This window comes from Gracilinanus agilis, chromosome 1 (assembly GCF_016433145.1).
Source record: "Gracilinanus agilis isolate LMUSP501 chromosome 1, AgileGrace, whole genome shotgun sequence".
In the NCBI taxonomy this organism is placed as follows: domain Eukaryota; kingdom Metazoa; phylum Chordata; class Mammalia; order Didelphimorphia; family Didelphidae; genus Gracilinanus; species Gracilinanus agilis.
Genome location: NC_058130.1, coordinates 329,572,847 through 329,597,773, shown reverse-complemented (window position 1 = coordinate 329,597,773; position 24,927 = coordinate 329,572,847). Strand labels below are relative to the sequence as shown.

General features: G+C 36.3%; 1 protein-coding gene across 1 annotated transcript in view; it reads left to right on the top strand.

Moving 5' to 3' along the window:
• The first annotated feature begins 3,572 nt into the window (after positions 1–3,572).
• The window catches only part of VCAN (versican), a 128,098-nt gene continuing 106,743 nt past the window's right edge, over positions 3,573–24,927 (top strand). The window contains exons 1-4 of the mRNA XM_044657669.1: positions 3,573–3,642; positions 11,362–11,739; positions 18,571–18,745; positions 21,282–21,409. Of these exons, the coding sequence (XP_044513604.1) occupies positions 3,573–3,642; positions 11,362–11,739; positions 18,571–18,745; positions 21,282–21,409 (751 nt within the window). The remainder of the gene's footprint in view (positions 3,643–11,361; positions 11,740–18,570; positions 18,746–21,281; positions 21,410–24,927) is intronic.

The following is a 24,927-nucleotide window of genomic DNA, read 5'->3' as shown; positions in this document are numbered from 1 at the left end:
TACAACATTTTCACATCATCCCACACCTTCAAAAAAAACCCAAGGTATTGACATTAGAGGTGTGGGACCTGGAGTCAGGATGACAAAAAGTCCAAATCCAAACTTAGACAACTTATTAGCTTTGAATATGTTTGTGTGTGTGTGTGTGTGTGTGTGTGTGTGTGTGTGTGTGATGTGTGTATAACTTTTAGCTACTCACTTAATCACTATCTGCCTCACCTGTAAAATGGAGACAATAATTACACTTACCTCCCAGGGTTGTTGAAAGGATAAAAATTAGATAATATTTGTAAAGCACATTGCAAAACTTTAGTATTATTATTTTTACTGCTGCTACCGCTACCACTTCTACTCCTTCTCCTACTCCTCCTGGTTTTGCTGCCATCACCACCACTACTACCATTATTACTATTACTATAAGATCTGATTTGTTGTTGTTGTTGAGTAGTTTTAGCTGTGTCCAACTCTTTGTGACCCCATTTTGGGATTTTCTAACAAAGATACTTGAGTGGTTTGCCATTTCTTTACTTTATTTTGTTGATGAGGAAGTGAGACAGAGTTGAGTGACTTGCCCATGGTCACACAGTTAATAAATGTCTTTAGTTGGATTTGGATTCATGAAGTTGAGTCTTTCTGATTCCAAGCCCTATCTCTGTCCACTGCATCACCTAGCTGCCCAATAAGACCTGATTAAGAAGAGTCAAATTGATGAATGTGTGCCCCAAGCTGCAAGATCCCCAAATGAATATTTTCCATTATTACTTATAGTTCCGATATTAAGAGTCTTCTCCCAGTTTTCTGAGCTATGCCTCCTCTCCTCTAGCATCATTACTATACTTTCTTATTTGTTACCCCTAGCAGGCATCTTTTCATGTCTCTAGGAGACTTTCAGGGTTTCTTCCAGCTCTAAATCTATGATTCTCTTAATCCAGCTGTCCTGGATGTCCATAGTTCTTCCCTCTAAGAATCTTTTAAATTCTAGTATAGGAAACCCAAGAATTCCCTAACAATACCCATATACCTCTTGAGGTAATCTGCTTTTTAGCAGAAGAAGCCCAAGATTTCCTTTCCTAGTTTGGCAGCTGGTCAGCAGCTATAGCTTTATCCTTCACAAGATGAAGTTCTAAGAATGCCAGGAGTCAGATCAGGCATCTCCCCTTTGCCATCAACCCAATGATCTTTGCATGCTTACAGACCACTCACCCAGGAAGTGGAATTTATGTCTCCTATATAGAAGGGGATGGGAGAGACATTGGTGCTATTTGCAGAGAGAATAGCTATAAACTCACCCCACTCCTAATGCACTTCCTGCTTTCTAAATGAAAGTTCATTAACTCTTCCCAAAGAAATATGCTTTAATGCTCCTAGTGTTTTTCTCATTTCTCTAGTAGAGCCATGAGTTCTCATTGCAAGGAAATCACTATCACTTAATTTATACTTTCCCATTTGGGGAAATCCTTATTCCTTTCCACCCATGAAACCATCAGTAAAGAGTCTACACAACATCTTGAAGGACCTCCAAGTAATTTTAACATTTTGTGAGACCCAGTGCAGTACTCTATCTAGCACTCTATTTATTATCATTGACCTGTTAAAGGACATCCTCCCCAATTTATTGTCCATAAGCGTTTGGTAAGAATTTTCCAAATCCCTTGTAGCTGAATGTAGGCCAGTACTAGTTATCAGTTGCACAGCAGCTTTCTATAAAAGCGAGACCATGATTCTCCCAAATAAGCCGGAAAAAGATCAGATCTCAGCATTCTCTCTCACTCTAAACTAGGGAGACAGAGGTTCCTGTTTTTGTTGCTTCTTTAAAGAGACCTAATGTTTAAAGATTATGAAAGGTTGGATTGGTTTTTCTTTTTCAGGAGTATTTAAATTATATTCATTCATTCATTCATTCATTCAATCCTTCCTTCAACTAACTTTCATTTGCCTAAAGAACAGTATTGATTTATAGACCAAACAAATCCTCTGGCCAGAATATTCTCATAATAAATCCAGGACATTTGGAGTATTTTTGCACTGATGACCAGAGAGTCATGACAGAGATATGATCTAAGAGAAACTGCAGGGAATATTTAGTCCCACTCCATTACTTTGTAGATTAAGTAACAGGCCTGGGGTCATCCCACTAGAGGAAAAAAAATTACAAAATCAGACCAGTTCTCTAAGGTATATTCCACTGTCTCTTTAGTAGTGTTCAACAGAGTTCACTAACCATCCCAATCAGGTGATCAATATTGACTTCTATTACCATAGAAATAAAGATTATATGCTAATTAACCTTAAAATTTTAAGAGAAATTAGCACATTATCCATAATGTATAAAAATGATTTGCAAGTCTGCGTCTGATTGATAGTGGCTGAATAATCTTAAGTAAGTCCCTTATATTTTTTGCACTCCAAGCAACTCTATGATATTTTAAGTTGCAAAACAGCTGTACTGCTATGCTTTGCTAAAGAAAATTTCCTCACCACTGGTTTTTCTCCACATCAATATATTATAGGTCCAGAAAAATATACACTCTCTCACATACATAGACACACAAGGAAGAATAGACTTCATTATGAATCTGGATTTAATTGAAAGAACATCAGGCAATACTAATTTAGTTCAATTCAGCATCCATTTCTTTGGCTCCTACTATGTATATATGCTGTGCTAAGTTCGGGGAATAAAACCAAAGCAAGGAGCTTCCACTCTATTCTGAATACTGTAAGAAATGTTCTCAGGAAGAAGCATCCAGAACACGATCCTTAAAATATGGAATTCATATATGGTTCTGAAGGTTAGTCTTTGATCGCTAGATATTAATGTAGGTATTGACATTGATATTTTCCACATATTCCCTCTCTGTTTGTCTCACCTCTAGATCTCAAAACTGCTGAAACAACGCTAGTACACTTATTGCAAATATTAGTCCCTTTCGTTAAGGAACAACTTGTGGTTTTGACCATCTGGCCTTCTAGAAATTAGTTGTTGTTGTTTTTTTTTTTAATAAGGAACTAGACCACAGTCTCATTCTCTGATTTCATACCATATATATGAGTCACATAGGGTGAAGTCAATTTTTCTTTTCCCAAGAAAGGTTTCTATCATACTTCACTCTCATTTGATAGAAATTATTTTTTCAACTTCTCTATCCTATTGCCTCCCCCTCTTCCTCTTTCTTCATCCATGACTGATTTTCTGCTTCCTAAGAGCGTTGTGGTCACCACTCTGTGATCCTGCTACCAAGTTGTTCATTGTTCAGGCTGTGATCTATCTATCTTCTCTGACCAAATATGGTTGTTCCCCAGAACCACATTGTCATATATACTCAAAATTGGTTTAGGGAAGGATATCTGGTTAACTACTGATTTGGGTGAGATTAAAACATCATTAAAATGTCAACATAGTGAGTTAAATGATAATTCCTCCAAATGTAGATGATTTTATTTTTACAATCCCAGCTTCCATTATGAATTGGGTTTCTGGAAGATTACTCGACATTTTAATGACTTACAGCTCTTTGCAAATTTGAATGCTTTTAAGTTGCTTCATATATTACTTTGTTTTCCAGGTCAAGATGTTACTAAGCATAAAAAGCATTTTGTGGATGTATTCTACTTTGGTTGTAACACATGGAGTACGTCAAGGTGAGTATAGTAAACTTCTTGGGGTGACTTCTGAATATGAAATTTGAGTGATTGGGAATGAAATGGGAATATGGACTTGCTGAAAATAAAGACTGATTTTTCATGCCTCTGTTGTAGGGAACTTTTAGCTAATAAGGTTAGTTTTGGGATAGCACTGGGGACATAGTTGCTTTTATGATAATAAATGCCCCAGAGAAAACATGTTTATTTTCAGTATATCATAAGCTAATTTTAGTCCCATGGAAAATAGTCATGTGTTGAGGTGGAAATGGTTTTCTTCCATCTTTTTCAAAGGTACAAATTATACGTTGCAAAGGTTTTCCCCTCAAAAATAGAGATTGTCAGGTAATCTAACAAGTTGTCATGTCAAAAAGAAGAGAACAAAGGTTGAAATATTGTATAGAATTTTCAAGGGTAACTTAAGAAAACTATTATTTTCTACCTAGCCTCTCATTTTCCCCATTCTTCATTAAGCACTCACCACACTAGAAATTGTATAGGTGGATTAAATAAGAAAAGTGAAGGTAAGAAAGTAAGTTTTTACTTTAATTTAAAGACTTTCTAATCCAAATGTTCTATATAGCCTAGTTTTACTTTTAACCCCAGTAAAGAAATTATGATTCCAATTACATCGACATTTACATAGCATTTTAAGGTTTACAAAAGACTTTATATATGCACTATCTCTTTTGAACCTGACAACAATCTTCTACAGTATGATAGTATGAATGGCATCATCCTCATTTTATAGATGAGTAGCTAAGACTAGGAGAAACAAAGTGATTCATCAATGTTACTAAGTTAAGTGACAAAGCTATGACTTTAAAAAAAGTTCTAATCAGAATCTATTAGTAAAGATATTGATTGTCTTTGGTCAGATTGTCCCTTCCATATGAACATATGACCTGATATCATTGTTATGAGTTGATTATCAAGTATCAGCAATACTTGGTGGCATCATTAATAAATATCATGACAGTAATAACTATGTTTAACCTATTTTCCAGTCTTTTAAAAAAGTTGTAATCCTTAAGTAGGGGCAACTAGGTGGTCCAGTGGATAGAGTGTTGGGTCTGGAATCAGGAAGACTTATCTTCTTGAGTTCAAATCAGACCTTAGGTACTTATTAGACATGTGACCCAGGATATGTCACTTAACCCTGTTTGCCTCAGTTCCTCACTAGTAAAATGAGCTGGAGAAGGAAATGGCAAACCACTCCAGTGTTTTTGCCAAGAAAACCCCAAATGGGTTGATAAGGAGACAGACACTACTGAAAAATGACTGAATAATAATAAGTTGATAGTCAGAAATTAGACCTCAAAGAAAGACTAAACCAAAAATTCTACTTTGTTCATTTCTAGTGGTAGTTTACTACAATGACTTCCACTTCTGCTCAGATAGCATCTTTTTCATTGATAGCAAAAACTGAAGAGGGATTCAGGATTTGAAATTCTTTGGAAAGCTGAGTGATTTGTCTGGTGGGCTTTGTTAGCTGAGAGAAAAAGCAGCTGTGGCTTGACCCTCTGCCCATTGCTTAGTATCATTGGAATACATCTGACATTCCCTTCGAAGGACCTAGACTCAGTTGAACCTCAGACCTCAGGGCTGCATCAGTGATAACAGCTTCAGCCTACTTCTTTATCTTCATTCCTTGTGGTCAGTGATACTTTGGCTAACTCATGAAGTCAAAGATGAAATGGGAAAGTTTGAGAAGCTAGCCCAGGTTGGTCTAGGCCAGTGTTGGCAAAGGTTTTTGAGTTCGAGTGCCCAGAGGGCAAATTCAAGCTGTCTATGAGCACTACTTTTCCCCACCCCAACCCCCTGCCATTATTGGACAGAGCATCACCCCAGTGCTGGGGGTGACATGTGTGCCAATACTTCATCAGTGCTGGTCTAGGCTCAGAGGTGATGTGATATATTTAATAGTCTATCAACAAATAGTCCAATAACTGTTTAAAAAATAGCAAAGGGTCTAGTGAAAATGAAATTCCTAGAGAAGGAATGTAGGTGAGAATAAGGAAGATCTGGAGATTTGTGACATGTTACAAGATCAGGTCATATTGAGGGTATGATATAAAAGCAACAGAGGCTGGTATTCTAATTCATTTATGAAATTTGGGATAGAGTTTGTACCTATGATTTCAGGAACTACTGAGTTAAGAAACTTTCTGCCATCATTGGATGGCATCGTCTCTGCATTTTTTACTCTCAGAGAGAGGTCTAGAACACAGAGATTAAATGACTTGCCTAGGTCCCAAATGGCCAGTGGATGTTTCTGGTACTGTGGTCATTGCTATGGTAGAAAACATTCTGAAACTGAATGTTGGATGAAAGCATATTGCTAAGAAATATTTATTTTAATACACATTTACAGGCATGGAACAATTAAAAGATTTTGTTGGATGTGAATGCATATTCTTCTAGAGCAGGGGTTGGCAACGTATGGCTCTCGAGCCATATCTGGCTCTTTCTGCAGGAGCCATAAAGTCAATTTTTTTTTCAGGCGCTGTTACAGGAGTGTGCACTGTTACAGGAGCGTGCGCTGTGAGCACTGTATGGCTCTCATGAAATTACATTTTAAAAAATATGGCGTTTATGGCTCTCACGGCCAAAAAGGTTGCCGACCCCTGTTCTAGAGTCACGTTTAAGATAAGTATTAACAAATCCCTGGGTTGCCAAGCCTCCTGTGTATTAAATCTGGGGTAATGTCCCGAGGCCAAAGAACCAATATGCTTCAGAGACAAAACTTGCTCTCAGGTCTTCCTGGCTTCAAGGATGGCTCACTACTCATTATAGCATGCTGCCTTTGTTTGTAAACAGAAAGAAAGCACCCACCCCAAATCACATGAGCAGTATCTCATATAGTCAACATGGACACATGCTTTGGGTTTTTATAGATAGGTTGTCATAGATAGGTGCCAACTCTTCCTTTGGGTTAATTTCAAGAGAATTTTGTTTCTTCAGGTGAAAAAGAATTAAAGACATGAAAAGTATTTATAAAACTAGCAAGATAAACTACATTCATCTGGAGAGGCAGGATCTATCCTAGGGTTTATTCTGTTTATCCCAAGGCATTCAAGGGATTAATAACTAAAATTAATGAATATGTTGTCTACTGAGGATTAACTTTGTTTACTCATGTAGAGCTGTTTGTCCATATAAGGTTGTAGACTGACATAGTGACTTATAAAAACAAGAGTTCTCTTCAGCTGATGCACAGTTTTTTAGAGGAGGACATGAGGGAATATACCACGGAGAAACCTCTTTATATTTGGGCAGGGCAGTGAATTTCCATATTATCTGATACTTATATGTTCAAGGCCAATTTTTTTTGGAGGCAGTATTTTGGTCACATTGTGCAGATGGAATTTACATCATCCTGTCTGCTGGATTTACTGACAGAATATAAGAAGTAATTGATCCGTCAGTATTTAAAGCCTGGTTTACATCCCTTTCCTTTACTGCACTCACTTCCACCACAACCATCTGGTGAGAACAGTAAGTTTTTTGTTAGAATTCATTTTATTATTTTCATTGTCAAAGTTTCATACAAGCTCCTACAGGTAATTTTTTTTACAGTCTATAAACATTATATTCTAAAGAACTGAATTTCCTTCTTAAAATATTTAGATTTAGAAAACCTAGATTTTTGGCCTCAGTACATTACACCAGACTTAATACACAGGAGGCTGGGCCACCCAGAGATTTGTTAATACTGATCTTAAACTCGACTATAGAAGAATATACATTCTCATCCAACTAAATCTTTTAATTGTCCCTTGCCTATAAACATGTATTAAAGCAAATATTTCTTGGCAAATACATTCTCATCTAACGTTAATTTCCAGCATGTTTTCTACCATGGAAATGCCCACAATGTCTGAAACATCCATTGGTCATTTGGGACCTAACTCTTTCCTGGACCATAAAGAAATATCAACTTAAAAAAAAAAAGACTGGACCTGTGATTTAATCAATATGGGGACTACAGGTGAAGAACTCCTTCTAGACTGGTCCCAACTCTGCATCTTTTAGCCGTAGAAAGTTACCTGGGACACCAAGAGCATAAATGACTTCACAGTGGTCATATGGACAGTGTGTGTCAAAGATTGGATTTGAATTTAGGTTTTCCTGACTCACGTCAACTTTCTGTCCACTAATCAACATGGTCTCCAGACTACTGATGAGTTATGGCTCATGGTTTATGAATACAAATACAGATATTCCTAATCTAAAGTGGATGATTACTAATCATGACAGTTTTTTTAAAGCAGTCAGTAAGACAACACTAAGTTTTATCTGTGAGGCCCAACAGCATTTATTAGATGCCTACTGCTTGTGTAGGTTCTATGAATAATAAAAAGTTTAAATAACATATGGCACCCATTATTTAGTAGATATTTTCTAGTATAGATACAGATTAAAAAGATGAAGACTCTTTATCTCAAACCTCTCTTTGGGGAAGGGATTAAATATTTTTTGAAGTTAAGCAATGAAAGGCCCCATAATCTATACATAAATGAAGTTTATGATGAAACTATATTTTATAAGAAACAAATGTTTAGTTCTTTTGAAAATTAATGAAAATTATTCAGGTAAGCAGACAAACCAATATTTTAATATAAACAAATAACTTTTGTGTCACTTTAAAAGTTCCAAAACATCCTTGGGTTAAAAAAAATTAAAGAACTCTACCTATCTACCTAATGAGCAAAGTCTCTTCTAAGGGAGTAAGAAACAGATTAAGCTTATATGCTATAAGTATCCACTGTGAAATACTTGATGAAACTGAATTTAATAAAAAGATACTTTGTGACTTTGGAGAAGTCATTTAAACTTATATAGGCTTATGTTTCCTCATCAGTAAATGAGAGAGTTTATACTGATAGGATTACTTTTCCAAATTGAAGATTCTGAAATTTTTATTTTCTCATCATTTGAAATAAACACAATCCTGATATTGTATGGATTTTTTGGTTAGAAAAGAAGGAATTTAATTAATTACCCATAATATCAGCAGAAAATTGAAAAATATTCTAAAAAAGATAATAAAGAATTGAGGTTAATGGGTTTTCTTTTTACATCAGACTTTATAGGAGAAAGAATTCCAGGACTCACATTTGCAGAAACAAATAGATAAAATCATGACATGTTATTTATAACAAAAGAGAATTGTAGTTTTGAGATGAAAAAATACTTGGTCTATACCATTTACTTAATATTAACTTATAATTATACTTGACATTTATACAAGGCTTTACATACATTTGCATATTAGTTGCATCAAACAACAACACTGTGAGATGAGGGTTACAGATAGTTATAGTCATTTTTAAGATGAGGAAACTGAGCCTTAATGGGGTTAAATGACTTCCCTTTGGTCAAATAGCTAGTAAGAGTCAGAGATGGTACTTAAACCTAAGTATTCCTACCAATTGCCCAGTGCTCAATATGGCCTTCTACATAGACATTTTAAAAGACAATGTCAACAATTGATGATTATTACCACTTTACAGATTTTTCTCGAAGATTTGTTGGCCTACAGCCATTCTTTTAGAAGAGAAAATATATTTGTATAGTAAATTTAGAGACATCAGTTTGATTTCATAGGAAAAAAGGATCAGGCTCATCCTCTGATTGAAGAAAGTCTGAACTGAAATTTTTGCCTGATTTTTAACCTAAAGAACATTATTTCTAATCATGGTAGTTTTTTTTTTAAAACAATCAGTAAGAAGATAATATAGTTTTGACCTTGGAGCACAAAAATCATTTGGAAAAGTATGTCTGATTTGGAATAGAAGGTATGGTTGATATGCCTACAAGATAGAATGATGTCATTGAAACATTTATAGAGAACTTCTTGCTGCAATGCCTCATTCACAAAATTTTCCTCATTAATAAGAAAAAATAGTTGAATGTATTAATTCATCCTGAAATAATTTTAAGGTGGACTATGCTTAAATTAAATAGTCTTCTAATCAAATAAGTACTTTCCATAAATCAAATGGGCCATTTCTAAATGAAAATGCTTCTAAAGGATTACACTTCAACAATTGCAAGCATTTCAGTCTACATTTCTCGCAAGATTACCAAAACCATCTAATAGTGAACAATGGTCATTTAAAAGTTTATATTAGTTCAATGATTTTTCTCAGATGAATCTTATATTGATGAACAGACACATTCTACTTATTTTTGGATAAAATATTCCTTAAGGATGAATTTTAATTTCTGGGATAGGATATCATATTTTTTATTAAATTTATGAAACATTTATATATTAAAGAGGCTGCCCTAGGTACTGTAGATGATAAAATACAGACCCTGACTTAGAGGATTTTATATTGGGTTGGTTTCATGTCCAACAAGTAGTTTTTCATATAGTAAGAAACATCATGGTGAGAGCAGTATCTTTATCAAGTTGATAAGAGATGAAGCAATGAACCCACTGAGAGTGTGGTACAGAGGGGCAAGAGCTTAATTTGGAGTCAGAAGAAAGTTCATATATTGATCCTGAAATTTCATATTCATGGAATGTTAGGCAGGTGATTAAGTTCTGATTATCAGTGGCTAGCATATAGTAATGGCTCAATACATTCCTTTTCATTTATAATGTGACCTAACTTTCCTCAGCTGTAAAAGAACAAGTTAGATTAGATGACCTCTAAGGTTTCCTATCGTTAGAGAATGGTGAAATATTCAAAAGACCCAATTTGCTTTGGTATGTAGAACCTGACCCAGCCTTTAGTTATTAATAATGTTATTAGAAAATGAATATTTGCTAAACTACCCTTAATGTAGCGACTGAATTCACCCCTCAAATTACTACACTGGACAGGAGAAATAGTATTACTAATATTTTTTTTCACTGACAAAAAATACTATTCTCAGTTTATGTCAAACCAAAGAAGTAGCAGGGATTTTTAATTTTACATATAACAGAACTCATTTGACATATTGCAAATTAAAATTTTGGAGACTAAAAATTTTGAGTAGAAATTGATTCTCCACATGCCTATCTTAGAAAAGTCAGATAACTGAGTGGCAGCATCTTACTGTAAAGTGATTACAGCTGGAGTTGTAGTGATGCCAAAAGCAGAAGCCAAAATATACTCAAATATTGTATTTCCCCTTGTTCCAGCTTTCTGAAATGGTTCATTTTACTTTATCTTCATTTCTCCAGGGCCTTTATTATGTAAAAATTACTATCATCAACCATTTCAAATTCTTTTAATATCTAAACATTTCTCTCTGTGCTACTCTTGTTCTAAGCTTTTCATCTGACCCTGCCCATCTTGACCCCAGACTTGCCATAACTCTCTTGTACTATCTAGTTGCAAGGTCCTTTGTGGTCTCAAGGACTGAATATCTTATTTTTGCTATATTTGGCTAATTTTATCAAAAATATTATCACCATCAACATGTCCTTAAAAAGACCTTCAAAGAATAAGTCTTATTTCTATGACCAATAAAATGAATCACCACTCTTACAATATATCACTGAGTCCTACCTAGTCGTTCTGCATGCATATTACTTCTATCATTATTATTCACTGTATTTAAAACTGTTAGACTACAGTTTTGCCTATAGTGATTTTTTCCCCCTCCTTTTCCTTCAGGTTAGTGGGCTTGTCTTTTATACTTTTAACTACATATTTGTAGCATTCAATTTGATTGTTATTTCTAGCATCCATAACATGTGTTTTTTTAAAATTCTAGTCACAGTGGAAAAAAGTCCTCCTGTAAAGGGATTCCTTTCTGGAAAAGTCAGCCTACCTTGCCACTTTTCAACCATGCCCACTCTACCACCCAGTTACAATACCACGAGTGAATTTCTTCGCATCAAATGGTCGAAGATTGAAGAGGATAAAAGTGGAAAAGATTTGAAAGAAACTACTGTTCTTGTAGCCCAAAATGGGAATATCAAGATTGGTCAGGGCTACAAAGGGAGAGTGTCAGTGCCCACCCATCCAGAGGATGTGGGAGATGCTTCACTTACCATGGTTAAACTTCGTGCAAGCGATGCAGGTCTTTATCGCTGTGATGTCATGTATGGAATTGAAGACACCCAAGACACTGTGTCATTGGCAGTGGATGGTAAGATTTTCTTGCAATGTCTAGGCATTTTTGGTTGAAATGTATATTTTATCAATATTGAAAATTAGTACTCTAAATTAACTATCTGATTCTCATGTCATTCTGATGATATCAGAAAAGAAAGAAAGCCAACATTTTTCTCTAGTTATAAATTGCTACTTATTTTGGATAATTGGGCAAATGACTCCCTTCCTTCCTTCCTTCCTTCCTTCCTTCCTTCCTTCCTTCCTTCCCTCCCTCTTTCTTTCTTTCTTTCTTTCTTTCTTTCTTTCTTTCTTTCTTTCTTTCTTTCTTTCTTTCCTTCCTTCCTTCCTTCCTTCCTTCCTTCCTTCCTTCCTTCCTTCCTTCCTTCCTCCCTCCCTCACACTTACCTTCCATAATCACTTTATACCTTTAGTTTAGATTTAAAGAATTTCAGCCATATCTTGCCTAGATAAAACAGTCAGTGTTATTATTGATTATATAAATAATGTATTAATATCTATTATTGTTAGTCAATAAAACAATATCTCACTTTATAATGACATAACGATAAAACTTACATTTACTGAGGGTATGGATGGCATGATTCAGGATCCTAAACTTGGCATCACCAGACCTGAATTTGAACTTAACTGCCTATATGAAATTGGGCAGGAGATTAAAGTTCTTATCTATGAAATGAGGAAATTGAACCAGATGAATTCTGGGTGAATCCTTGTATCTTCAGATCTGTGTTCCTATAATTTTATGCTATATGGGGAAGCAGTTTGGTATAAAGGATAGAATTCTATTCTTTTTTAAATTTTATTTTAATTGTCATGCAAAACAAACTTCTAATTGGTCATTGTTATAAGAACAAACTCATACATCACCCAACTCCCCAAATAAAGCCATAAATATACTTATGTGAAAGACAACTCCAACAGTTCTTTCTCTGTAGGAGGATAGCATTCCCCTTCATAAGTCTTTCAGAATTGTCCCAGATCATTGCATTAGTGAGAGTAGCCAAGTTTTTGTAGAGAATCATTGTACAATATTTGCTGTTTTGGGGTACAATGTTCTACTGGTTCTGCTTATTTCACTCTGCATCAGTTCCCACAGATCTTTCAATCCTTTTCTGAAACCATTTTGCTTATCATTTCTTATAGCACAATAGTATTCCATCACCAACATGTACCATGATTTGTTAAGCCATTCTCCAATTGATGGACATGCCCTCAATTTTCAATTCTTTGTCACCACAAAAAGAGCTACTATAAATATTTTTGTACAAGTAGGTCCTTTCCTCATTTTAATTATCTTTTTGGGATACAGACCCAGTAGTGGTATTATAGGATCAAAGGGTATGCACAGTTTTATAGCCCTTTGGGCAGAGTTCCAAATTGCCTTCCAGCATGGTTGGAACAGATCACAACTCCACCAGTAATGTAGATGCTATTCTTGAAATCAAGAAGATCTGACTTTGATTCCTACCTTTGTCATTTACTAACTTTGGTGGCATAATGGAAAGAGTGCTGGGCCTGGAGTCAGGAAGACTCTTCTTTGTGAGTTGAGTTCAAATAGGACCTCAGATACTTACTAGTTATATGACCCTGGGCAAGTCACTTAATCCTGCTTGCCTCAGTTTCCTTATCTTTAAAACGAATTGGAGAAAGAAATGGCAAACCACTCTAGAATCTTTGGCAAGAAAACCCCAAATGTGGTCATGAAAGAAAACAAGCATCTCAAAAAAAATCTCAAAAGATGCTGGAGAAAATCAGTTAAATGCAACTTCAAATAACTCTTAAAAGACTATAAACATATCTGCTTGTGATCTCTGGGGGAAGGGAGTTCACTCTCCCATGACAAAACAATTATAGATCTTTGACTTATATTTATATATTATTATAAAATGATACTTTTACAATAGAATTGTAAATTGTATTTTGTAATTTGTAATTTTGTAATTTTGTAATTACAATTTATAAATTTGTAATTACAATTTTGTAAATTGTAAATTGTACAATACAATTGTAAACTGTAAAATTACAATAGAATTGACCCTGCAGGATTGTCATGAGGATAAAATGTTGTAAATTACTTTGCAAACTTTTAAGTGCTATATTTACATTAGATATTTTTATATAGTGCTTACATATACTATATCATTTGATTTTCACTACAATCCTTACTAAATGCTACAGTGTCTAGCACTGTGCCTCTCACATAGTAAGAGGTCAATAAATATTGAACTTGAATGATATAAAAATAGTAGTAAGGGGGCAGCTGGGTAGCTCAGTGGATTGAGAGCCAGGCCTAGAGACGGGAGGTCCTAGGTTCAAATCCGGCCTCAGACACTTCCCAGCTGTGTGACCCTGGGCAAGTCACTTGACCCCCATTGCCTACCCTTACCACTCTTCCACCTATAAGTCAATACACAGAAGTTAAGGGTTTAAAATTTAAAAAAAAAAAAAAAAAAAAGAAAAAAAAATAGTAGTAGACTAAAAGGAAGAAAATGTCTGAAAAGTTTAATTCATTAATTATTTCTTCTATCTCTTTAAGGGAATTTTCTCCCTTATTTAGCCATAGTTTGTATATCATTTAAATATTTAAATTAATAGCTCAACTAGCAAAAATTCTGTTCATTGTTTCTGCCGAATGACATAACAGTTAGAAGCAGAAGATTTTGGCAAATTTTACCCAGAACTGTTTGAGGCATGTCAGAGCAGATTAATTTCCTTTCAACTATCAGTTTTCTTATAAAATATTTAACTTTCAGAAACATATAGGGGGTATTTATTAAAACCCTTTCTTGTATTGCCAGAAAGGAAATACTTTGTATTTCAGATGCAGAAAAATACCTTCTTGCACATCCTTTTGCCTACAGATTCAGTTGCTTCCTCTTATAATTCTGTTTTTGTGCTTGCCAAAAAGCTCACTGAAAAATCTAGGTCTTTTCTGATCTATTTGCCAGTTAGTGTTTTCTCCTAAATTAGTCTCAAGTTAGTTTTTTGTTTTTTTTGGTTTTATTTTGTTTTGTACAAAGAACAACCTCAAAAGAAGTTTATGAGCATTAAAAAGCAAACAATGGATTTGTCTCTTTCCCTTCTGAAACAATGAAAATCTTGTGCTTAATCTCTTTAGCCACATGGGGTCCTGTAATTATTCCAGCCATTGCAGAGGCCCTAAACATACCAACATATTCTCCATTCATCCCATAGAACCATTTTTTTGTCCATTTCGTCAGTGGCACATAAGAGTTCTAAATGCAAAGACGTCAAAGCTTAATTTTTAGGTCAGAGTAAGAAGAATAAAGAATTGCCCAAATCCTTTCTGAGGACTTGAAACGACCATAAACCATAAACCCTAGAAATGAAAGTTCCTCAAAAATAACCATGATAGGAGCTTTCTGTTATCTTTTTTGGACAGATTATGTGGAGATGCCCATTTTCTATGTGTCAGTTGGAAGGTTTATGCAAGGTCATGAAATGGGATATATTAGAAGGAAGAAAAGTTCATAATAACAAATGCACTCACAGATTGGAGATGGTTGTAATTTTTGACTGCCATGCACATCTCCTTTTTGCCCATGCAAGGCTTCTTTTGGAGCTGGTTGCTAAAGCTTTTCAATGGAAACACAATGTTACATCAAGTTAGTTGCTTTTCGAAATCATGCTGTCACTTACTCTACATGTAGTTTAGGGAATAAATGATGATATCATTAAGACAGCAAACCCTTTTATAATTCACAAAGCCTAAGTTGGAAGGAGAGCCTCATAGTCTTCCAAACTAGCTTGCAAGTGAGAAGAAAGGGAAAAACCATTAGAATTAGGGAGTGTTCAGAGAAAACTTCAGTAGTGATAACACTCCTGGAACATTCTAAGAAGTGTTGATCATTTTGATTAATTTAATTATCTTGGGAAACCAAAACAATAGATACTGAAGATACAGGTGTCCTGCACTAAGTAGTTACTCTTTCTGTCCAACCAACATCTGGGTGCCAGAGTGTGAGAGGCAGGCAACTTCCAGGCCCTTGGAAATACCAAGAAATCAGTCACTGAGGAAAGGTATGAAGTGACCCAGCATCCTGAAAAATAGTAATGCTAAGCCCAGCAGAGGCAGCTAGATGGCTCAGTGGATAGAGCAATGGACCGACAGTCAGAAAGACTTGAAGGCAAATCTGGCCTTCGACATTTTCTGTGTGACCCTGGTCTTAACCAAGTTGCTTAACCAAGTCTGTTTGCCTTAAGCTTCTGGAGAAGGAAATGGCTAACCACGCCAGTTTCTTTGCCAAGAAAAACCCCATGGACAGTATGGTCTGAGGGGTCATGAAGAGTTGGACCAGATTGAATGAGTATGGCAGGACAGAATGACTACTGATGGAGCCTTGTGTGCTCAAAGTTTCAGTGGTCCTCCAGATCCTAATCCCTGTGGACTGCTAAGACTCAGAGAGCAGGCATGTGGAAAAAAGGATCAAAAATGTTAAAGAAACGAACATTTCTATACCTAATTTGCCTACTTTGGATTCTTAACTGCTAGATTCTGGAAGGAAGTTCTTAGGTTGGTCATACAAAGATCATAGATCTAAAGCTGATAGCTTAGATTTGGGCAGATAGTTTACACGATATGAATCCAGTCATTAGACTTGCATTTTGTGTTTATATCCCTCGACTGGGGGAAAATCAATCTAAGGAGGTTCCCAAGGGCCTTCCTAGGACTCTTTCAAATCGTACATTAGTAAATGATTGCTAATGTGTAATGTTGACCGATGTTATGGGCCAACGTTAGTGAGATTGCTTTACAACATTGTTTTGTTCTTTTTTTGGTCCTTTTTAAGTGTTCTTTGTGCTTGAGAGGTAGGGTGGCATAATGAGTAGAGAGATAGCTACAATGACCTGAGTTGGAATTCATTCTCTCTCACATCTCTCTGTCTCTGTGTTTGTGTCTGTTTGTCAGATAGACATAAGCTGTGTGTCCCTAGGACAGTAATGGTGAATGTATGGCACGGATGCCAAAGAGGACCTACAGAGAACTCTCTGTGGGCACATGTGTCATCAATCCCTCCCAGAACTGGTTACTAGAAAGGCAGAGGGGCTCGGGCAGAGCTGCTCCCTTCCACCTCTCCACCATGCCTGATGACATTTTTTCACATTATTCACCCCTCTGCCCAGCAGCCCAATGGGAGTGCTTTCTCTCTCCCCTGTGTGGGGTAGGGGGTGCTGCATGTGGCACTTGGTCTGGGGGGCAGACATAGCACATGTTCTTGGGGGGGGCAGGGGTGGAGCATGGCACTCCATCTCTAAAAGGTTTGCCATCGTTGCCCTAGGAAAATCATTTAACCTTCCCTGTCCCAAGCAAATCTCTAAAACTCTAAACTGAAGGGAAAGTGTCAACATGTAATTGTTGAGGGAGTTTCCTTGGGTCTAATCCCCAATCTTATCTCTATGTCTTGTGCTTAATAGAAATTAAAGTGAGGAGGCATCAAATCATAATTACTGATTTAGATATCCATACATAACCTCATTGAAAAATGGCTAGGCAAAGTCTAAGTGACAAATTAGGGAAAACCAAGTATAAGTCAACTAACAACAAGCATTTATTAAATCCATACTCTGTGCCATTCTATGTGGACCAAAGACAATAATGACTTGCTTTGGTTAAGGGCAATAAGATACAGCCTAATTGTCATCATTCTGGGAGACTGTCATATTTTTAACCTGCATTTCTTTGAAGAATGTTGTGAAGTTAAAGTCCTACAGATGACAGCGTGCTCCTCTGTCCAGTTCCACTCATTTGTGCCAGACATATTGTATATAGCTCAGTTTTTGTCATTCATATCTGTATGCCTCTGCATATATTGTTCAGGAGACTTTTTGGTAAGGGCATGAAATGCTCATTTGTTGAGTCAGTTCTTTGCAGAATTGTAAAACAGGTAAAGGGTTATTGAAGGCAAAAACCAGTCTCTCCTTACTCTCAGGGACCTCACAGTTTGATGGGGGAAATGATATTAAAATACCTATGTACAGATAAGCTATACATACATATATACATAAACATATGTATATATATGTATGTGTGTATGTGTGTATATATATATATATATATAAAATTGGTGATAGGGAAAGGAAAAGGATAGGTACTAGAGTTGAGATATTGGGAAACACTTCTTATAAAAGGTGGTATTTGAGCTGGGTCTTGAAAGAAGCCCAGAAAGCCATCAGGCAGAGGTGAAGAAGAGGACTAATTCCAGGCATAGGGAAACGGTTAGAGAAGATACCCAGTATTGGGAAATGGAGTGTATTGTTTCAAGAACAGCAAAGAGGCCAGTGTATTGTATTGTATTGTTGGAGTATATGTGGTTGGGGTGTAAGAAGACTGAAAAGGTAACCAAACAGAGAAATTAAGACAGACAAAGGTTAAAAGATTTGTCCAGGTAACATAGCTAGTAAGTACCTGAGGCTGAATTTGAACTCAGATCTTCCTGACTCCAGGCCCTGCACTTTATCCATTGTACCATCTAGTCGCCCCATAATTACCCTTCAAAAGACAATTCATGGAGAGAATAGGGCTTAAACAAATGGAATCAGTCTTTAGTGGTGGACTGGCACTCACTGTGGCATTTGGGGATGTTAAATCATACCATTAGTAGATAATATCTAATGTATGAGATTGGCTTAGCCCATCTGTGACCATTTCTTGTTTTTTAATTAGTTTTACTTAACTATGAGAAATTAAAGTGATGGAGTTGTCACATTGTGATCACCATCTAATTAGATATGAGCATATTGCCCCAATAAGAAATTTAACATATTGTCACGAGAAACTTTAATACTCCCTTAACTACTTTATGGTGTTCTGCTCTTGTTACAGGTGTCGTTTTTCATTATCGAGCTGCAACCAGTAGGTACACTTTAAATTTTGAGAAGGCCCAGCAAGCTTGTCTGGACAATGGTGCTGTAATAGCAAATCCAGAACAGCTAAAAGCTGCCTATGAAGATGGATTTGAGCAATGTGATGCGGGCTGGTTGTCTGACCAAACTGTGAGGTAAGAAATCCAGTGTAGACAGTCTAGACTTCAATTATCCAGACATCTGCTATATCTCTTTGTCTTTCTCCGTGTCTGTCTCTCTGTTTCTCTGTCTCAATTTCTGTCTTTCTCTGTTTCTCTTGACTAGTTCTTGAGGAGATTGTAGAGTATATTTTTAAAGGGCTAACAGGTGAATATTTAGAATGGGAAGCAGTATTCACAAGGTATACACATAGCTTCAGCAAGAATGCATTATTCCAGACTAAACTAATTTTCTTTTTCTACAAGGTTATTAAACTGGTAGGTGTAGAGGATTTCGTTGATCTAGTTTATTTTTGTTTTAACAAAGCATTAGATACAATCTCATTTACATTCTTGTGAGAAAGAATGGAGTGATCTGGGCTAGAGGATAGATTGGGACAATGCTAGTAAGTCATTAAGAGTCAATACTGTAAGAGATCCCTAATTGCATTAGGGATGTGCACTTAGCCTTGTCCTTTCTAAAGCTTTAATTTGTTTTGTTTTAAATCATTGCATATAGGTCTAGATGGCATATGTATAAAAATGATAGCACAAAACTGAGAGGGATGGCAGCCAGAGGCAGATACAATTTTTTATTTTATTAAAAAATTTTTTTTTTCAGTCCTAAATTCTCTCCCTCCATCCAATCACTTCTTCACTCTTAAGAAGTCAAGAGGGGGCAGCTGCGTGGCTAAGTGGATTGAGAATCAGGCCCAGAGATGGGAGGTCCTAGGTTCAAATCTGATCTCAGACACCTCCTAGCTGTGTGACTCTAGGCAAGTGCCTACCCCTCACCACTCTTCTGCCTTGGAACCAATACATAGTATTGATTCCAAGATGGAAGGTAAGGGTTAAAAAAAAGTTAAGAAATACAAATCTCATGATATATTTGAAGTCATGCAAAACATTTATACGTTAGCCACATTGCAAAAAAAAAAAAAAACAAGAAAAAGAAAGTGAAAAAAATATGCTTCATCTTGCTCTCAGAATACACCAGTTCTCTCTATGGATATGGATAGAATTTTTTTCATTTTGAATCCTTTGGAACTGTCATGGATCATTGTATTGATCAGAGTAGCTATTATTGTTGTAACATTGCTGTTCTAGTTCTTCTCACTTCACTTTGAATCCGCTCATATAAAAGAGACAAGATTTTTTTTTAAACCCTTGTACTTCGGTGTATTGTCTCATAGGTGGAAGATTGGTAAGGGTGGGCAATGGGGGTCAAGTGACTTGCCCAGGGTCACACAGCTGGGAAGTGGCTGAGGTCGGGTTTGAACCTAGGACCTCCTGTCTCTAGGCCTGACTCTCACTCCACTGAGCTACCCAGCTGCCCCCAAGACAAGATTTTTAAAAAGAGGCTAGCATTAGGCTGAATTAAGTAAGATGAAATTTAATAGAGATTAATTTAGTCTTACATGTCTTCAAAAAATCAACTTCATAATTTTAGGTGAAGTAGGCAAGGCTGGACAACAGTTTGCCTGAAGAAGATCTGGAATTGACCTAGCAGCCAAGAAACATAATGCAAATTTAGCAAGGTGTAGCCTCCAAGAATAAGGAGGTGATTATCTTTATTATTTAGAAAACAAACTATTTTCTTCAGTTCTGGATGCCTTAATTTAGGAAAGACCTAGAGAAGCTGGAGGGTAACCAAGAAAGGGAAGGGTCTCAAGTTCATGCCATTTGATGATCATTTGAAGTAATTCGGGATGTTCAGCTTGGAAAAGAGAAGACTTGGGTAGGGGGACATGCTAGCAAATTTATGGTATTTCAAAAGTAGAAATATGTTAGTTCTGGAGCATTGTTTTATTGGAAAGAGATTACGCTCTTGGCCTAAAAGAGCAGAACTAGGAGCAAAGAGTGGAAAACTCAAAGGGGCAAATTTCAGTTTGATATAAGAGAAGCTTCCTGATAATTCAAACTTTCCAAAAGTGAATTGGGTTGCCTCAGAAGGTAGGATTTTCCCCTCTCAGCAAGAATCTTTAAGCAAAAGTTTCCCAGTCATTTGTCAGGTAGCTTATAAATGAAATTTAAAATATATATATATGTAGAGGTAGCTAGGTGGCTCATTGGATAGAGAGCCAGGCTTGGACATGGATTCAAAATCTGACCTCAGACATTTCATAGCTGTGTGACCTTGGGCAAGTCACTTAACCTTAGTTGCCTAGTCCTTACAACTGATACTTAGTATTGATTCTAAAATAAAAGTCAAGGGTTTAAAAAAATAGATTGGAGTAGATGACCACTGAGTTCTTTACAAACTCTGAAATTCTATGATGGAAAGAATCCATTTATTACTTTAAGAAGAAATTAGTTGCTTGATTTTGAGATAGAAGAAACCTCCAAGCTCTTCTGGACCAGCCCTCTCATTGTTACATCCAAGGAAACTAAAAGCCAGAAAAGTTAGTAATGCGCCTGAACACAAGTAATAAATGACAGAGCCACAACTCTTGCCAAGGTCATTTGAGTCCAACTCTGGATCTCCATGCACTCTGCCATGCTACCTTGACTTATCATCATTTCCTTCTTTTAGATATCCCATCAGAGCACCCCGAGCTGGCTGTTACGGAGATATGATGGGAAAAGAAGGAGTCAGAACCTATGGCTTCCGTGCCCCTCATGAAACTTATGATGTATATTGTTATGTGGATCACTTAGAAGGTAAGTCATCTACAAGTTTCCCTTGCTCTCTGAAAGCTAACAATATTGATGAAAGCCTAGCAGGACAATGGAATTCCAGGAGATTTATTTTTTTGCTACGCAGAACCAGAAAGCGCTAGTAGTTGAAAACAACCCTATGGTTATGTGGTTTAATAGGCTTAAATTAAACTAGAAGCTGGAGGAAGGAGACCTAAAAATGGCCAGTCAGGTTTGGGATTTCTATACTTAGGGGCAGTTCTTTCTGTAAAGCTGTTCCTGGAAAATTTCCAGTGTGCATTTAGAATGTCCTGAACGGAAGGCTATAATAGCCAGAGAGAGAAATGTTGGCATCCACCACACTCAGAGCTTCAGGTAAAAGACTGGACCATTCCAAGTTACCATTCAGGCCCAGTCTTAAGAATTACAACAGAAAAATAGGATCTTAGAGATGAGAAGGAACCTTAGAGGTCATCTAGTGTTATAGATGAGAAGCCCTCTTATTTTTCAGAGGGGAAAATTGAGGCTTGGAGAGATTCAATGACTTGCAGAAAGTCATGTAGTTGGCATTTAAGTGGCAAAGTCAGCATTTGAACTCAGGTACTGTGACTCTCAGATCTGAGCTTATTCCATTGCAAATCAAACCAAGAAGCTCCAGTCTAGCACAAGAGAGAACTTTTCTTTGATATCTTCTTTGTCGTGCTTGGTTGTAATATTGACTAAATAGCGTATCTTTTTTGTTGTTGTTTTGGGTTCATACTTTTGATTTCATTGATATAGAGAACTTTGGGCGAGGGAAATCTCTCCACCAGTAAGGTGACCATCTGCTCTGAAACATACTGTATTAGAGTGTTGACTAAGTGGTTAAGTGACTTGCCTATGGTCACAGGTAGGTGTGTCAGAGGCAGGACTCAGGTCTAGCTGATTCCAAAGCGAATTCTTTAATCACTGTGCAATGCTTGTTTCCTCTTAAGGATAAGGTATTATTTCTTGAAATGGAAATTTGCCACATTTTCTCATTTTTAATGTTACTTTAATGACTTTAATGATAGCTACATCTTCAAGGCCTGAAGCAGCATGTTCAATAAAAGAACCTGAATTTTAAAAGCTTGTCTTTAAATAGAGTTTTAATTGCATTGACAAATTTGTCAAGAGAAATCAAAAGTATAAATAGTTCTACCATAGTAGGAGTGTGTTCTTAGACTCATTCAGATTTACCCAGGACAGAGCAGGAGAATTCTAAGGTGGTCAAAGAAGTAGAAGGATCATCTCTGTAGCATCATTCATTCATTCAATAGGTATTGATGAAACACATATATCAATGTGCTAGCCACTGAGCGAGATAGAAAGTTTAGGTAAGACATAGTTCCCACTTTATGAAGTTTGCAGCCTTAAATTCCTGCTGGGCCATAAAGGACCTCCTGTTTTTTCTATGAATGGGTTATTAATCTTTAGAATAATTCTCTGATTAGTGGAGCCCCTTCTCTCCTCAGTTCTCTATTGTTCTAGTAGCACCATTCATTATCACCATCATCATCATCATCATTATTATTGTTTAAACCCTTATCTTCCATCTTGGAGTCAATACTGTGTATTGGCTCCAAGGCAGAAGAATGGTAAGGTCAAGGCAATGGAGGTAAAGTGACTTGCCCAGGGTCACACTGCTAGGAAGTGTCTGAGGCCAGATTTGAACTTAGGACTTCCCATCTCTAGACCTGGCTCTCAATCCACTGAGCCACTCAGCTGCCTCCTCATTCATTATTCCTTATAAAAAATGGTTTTGGAAAAGAAAGCAGTTGAATAAAGTTAACCATCACATCGAGTGTAAGACTATATGCATGCAATGTTGCATACCCACAATTCCCTACCTTGAGAAAGACATTGGTGCATTTTATCTCCTTTTCTCCAATGTATTCCATTAGAGTCATGTACCACAATTTGTTTAGCCATTTATCAGGCATTTTATTATTCTTGATGAGGCTATTTGGAATATGCTGTTGTTAGTGTTTGATTAGACACTATCATAAATGCAGAAGGTGATGAAGAAAACCTTGGAATACAGAATTCAGAATAAAGTTGAGATTGAACATTGATACCAAATCAGCAGGATATTTTCAATTTCCAACACTTCCACTTCTAGTTTGATATCTAAAATATGGAGACAGAGGAAAAATTCTGCGTTTCAAAGGCAATATGAACAGTACAGGATATTAAACACAGGCTGGAGTTTGTCTGAACAGGACTTCATGTTACAACTCCCACAAACCAGCTACTTAAATTGGTCTAAGGCTGTTGCTCATTCCCACAGACAGGCCTTGAGAAATAGCAGAGAAAATACAGAATGTTCCTAGTTATACTATTCTGATCATTCTTCCATCTTTTCTTCTTGGCCTTTGGAAACCTTGGCAAATTACTAAGTATTCCTTTCCTTCTTGACTTGGAATGGGAGGTTGTAGAGCCCTTATGCAGATGTCAAGTTAAGGTAAAGAGGGAAAGGGATCCAAGTTAATTTATAATATAAATTTACAATGTCACTGCTGAAGTAGAACTCTTACCTCGGAAGAAAAGGTCAATCACTAAACTATATGCTTCTATCCTTCATAAGAAAAACCAAGACAATAAAATTACACTCAGGGTTTTTATTTGCTACATAACAGACAATTCCCATGAATGTGGGTCATAATTTTTATGTTTATTATTGTATTCATTTGTATCACACTCTTTGCTTTTATCCTGATATTATTCTTTGGAGCCAAAAGTGTGTGGGAGGGTGTAATCTTTAGAGAAGTTGATATCCTTAGCATGCATATCATTGAATGATTTGGACAGCAGTTGGGAGCCAAATTACCTTGACCTTGGATCAGAAGTCATATTTTACCGGATGGTTTTATAAAGCAAGTAAGCTAAGGAGGAAGAGGACTATAGTTCAAAGATGCAGTTAACTTACATTTTTAATTTCATTATTTATTGAGAAAGATGCTTGTTTAGTTAACAACATTTCAACTTTCTTTTTTCATCTTTTCTTGTTTTATAAAGACATAATTAAGTATTCATCCTGGCACATGGTTTCCTCCATGAAGTCTAAACAATTGGACTAAATTAAATTCAGCCAGATAGGATAAAAAACATATGTGTCCTTTAAAAAATTTAGGAGAGTCATAGATATTAAAGGATAGTTATAATTATGAATAAAACACTCAGCAGTGGTTTAAAAAACAATAGAATAGGAGAACAATTATATTTAACTCCTTTGGCAATTATTTAAGGGCAGGCATGTATAGTTGAGAAAAAAAATCTGGCTCTTATGGTCAATCATTAGCCATGATTCAACAATGAGGCACTATTATGAAGAAGTCAGTTGTGGAGAAGGATTTATAAATGGGACTCCAGCAATGCAGAGCTGGAAAGTAATCATTGGGATTGGGATTTCTTCACCTTTGTCTTTGTATTCCCAGTACTTAGCCCATAGTAGAGGCTGAATAAGTACTTTAGATTGATTGATCCTTAATTGATAATGAGGTATTTAAATAAAGGCCTACTTT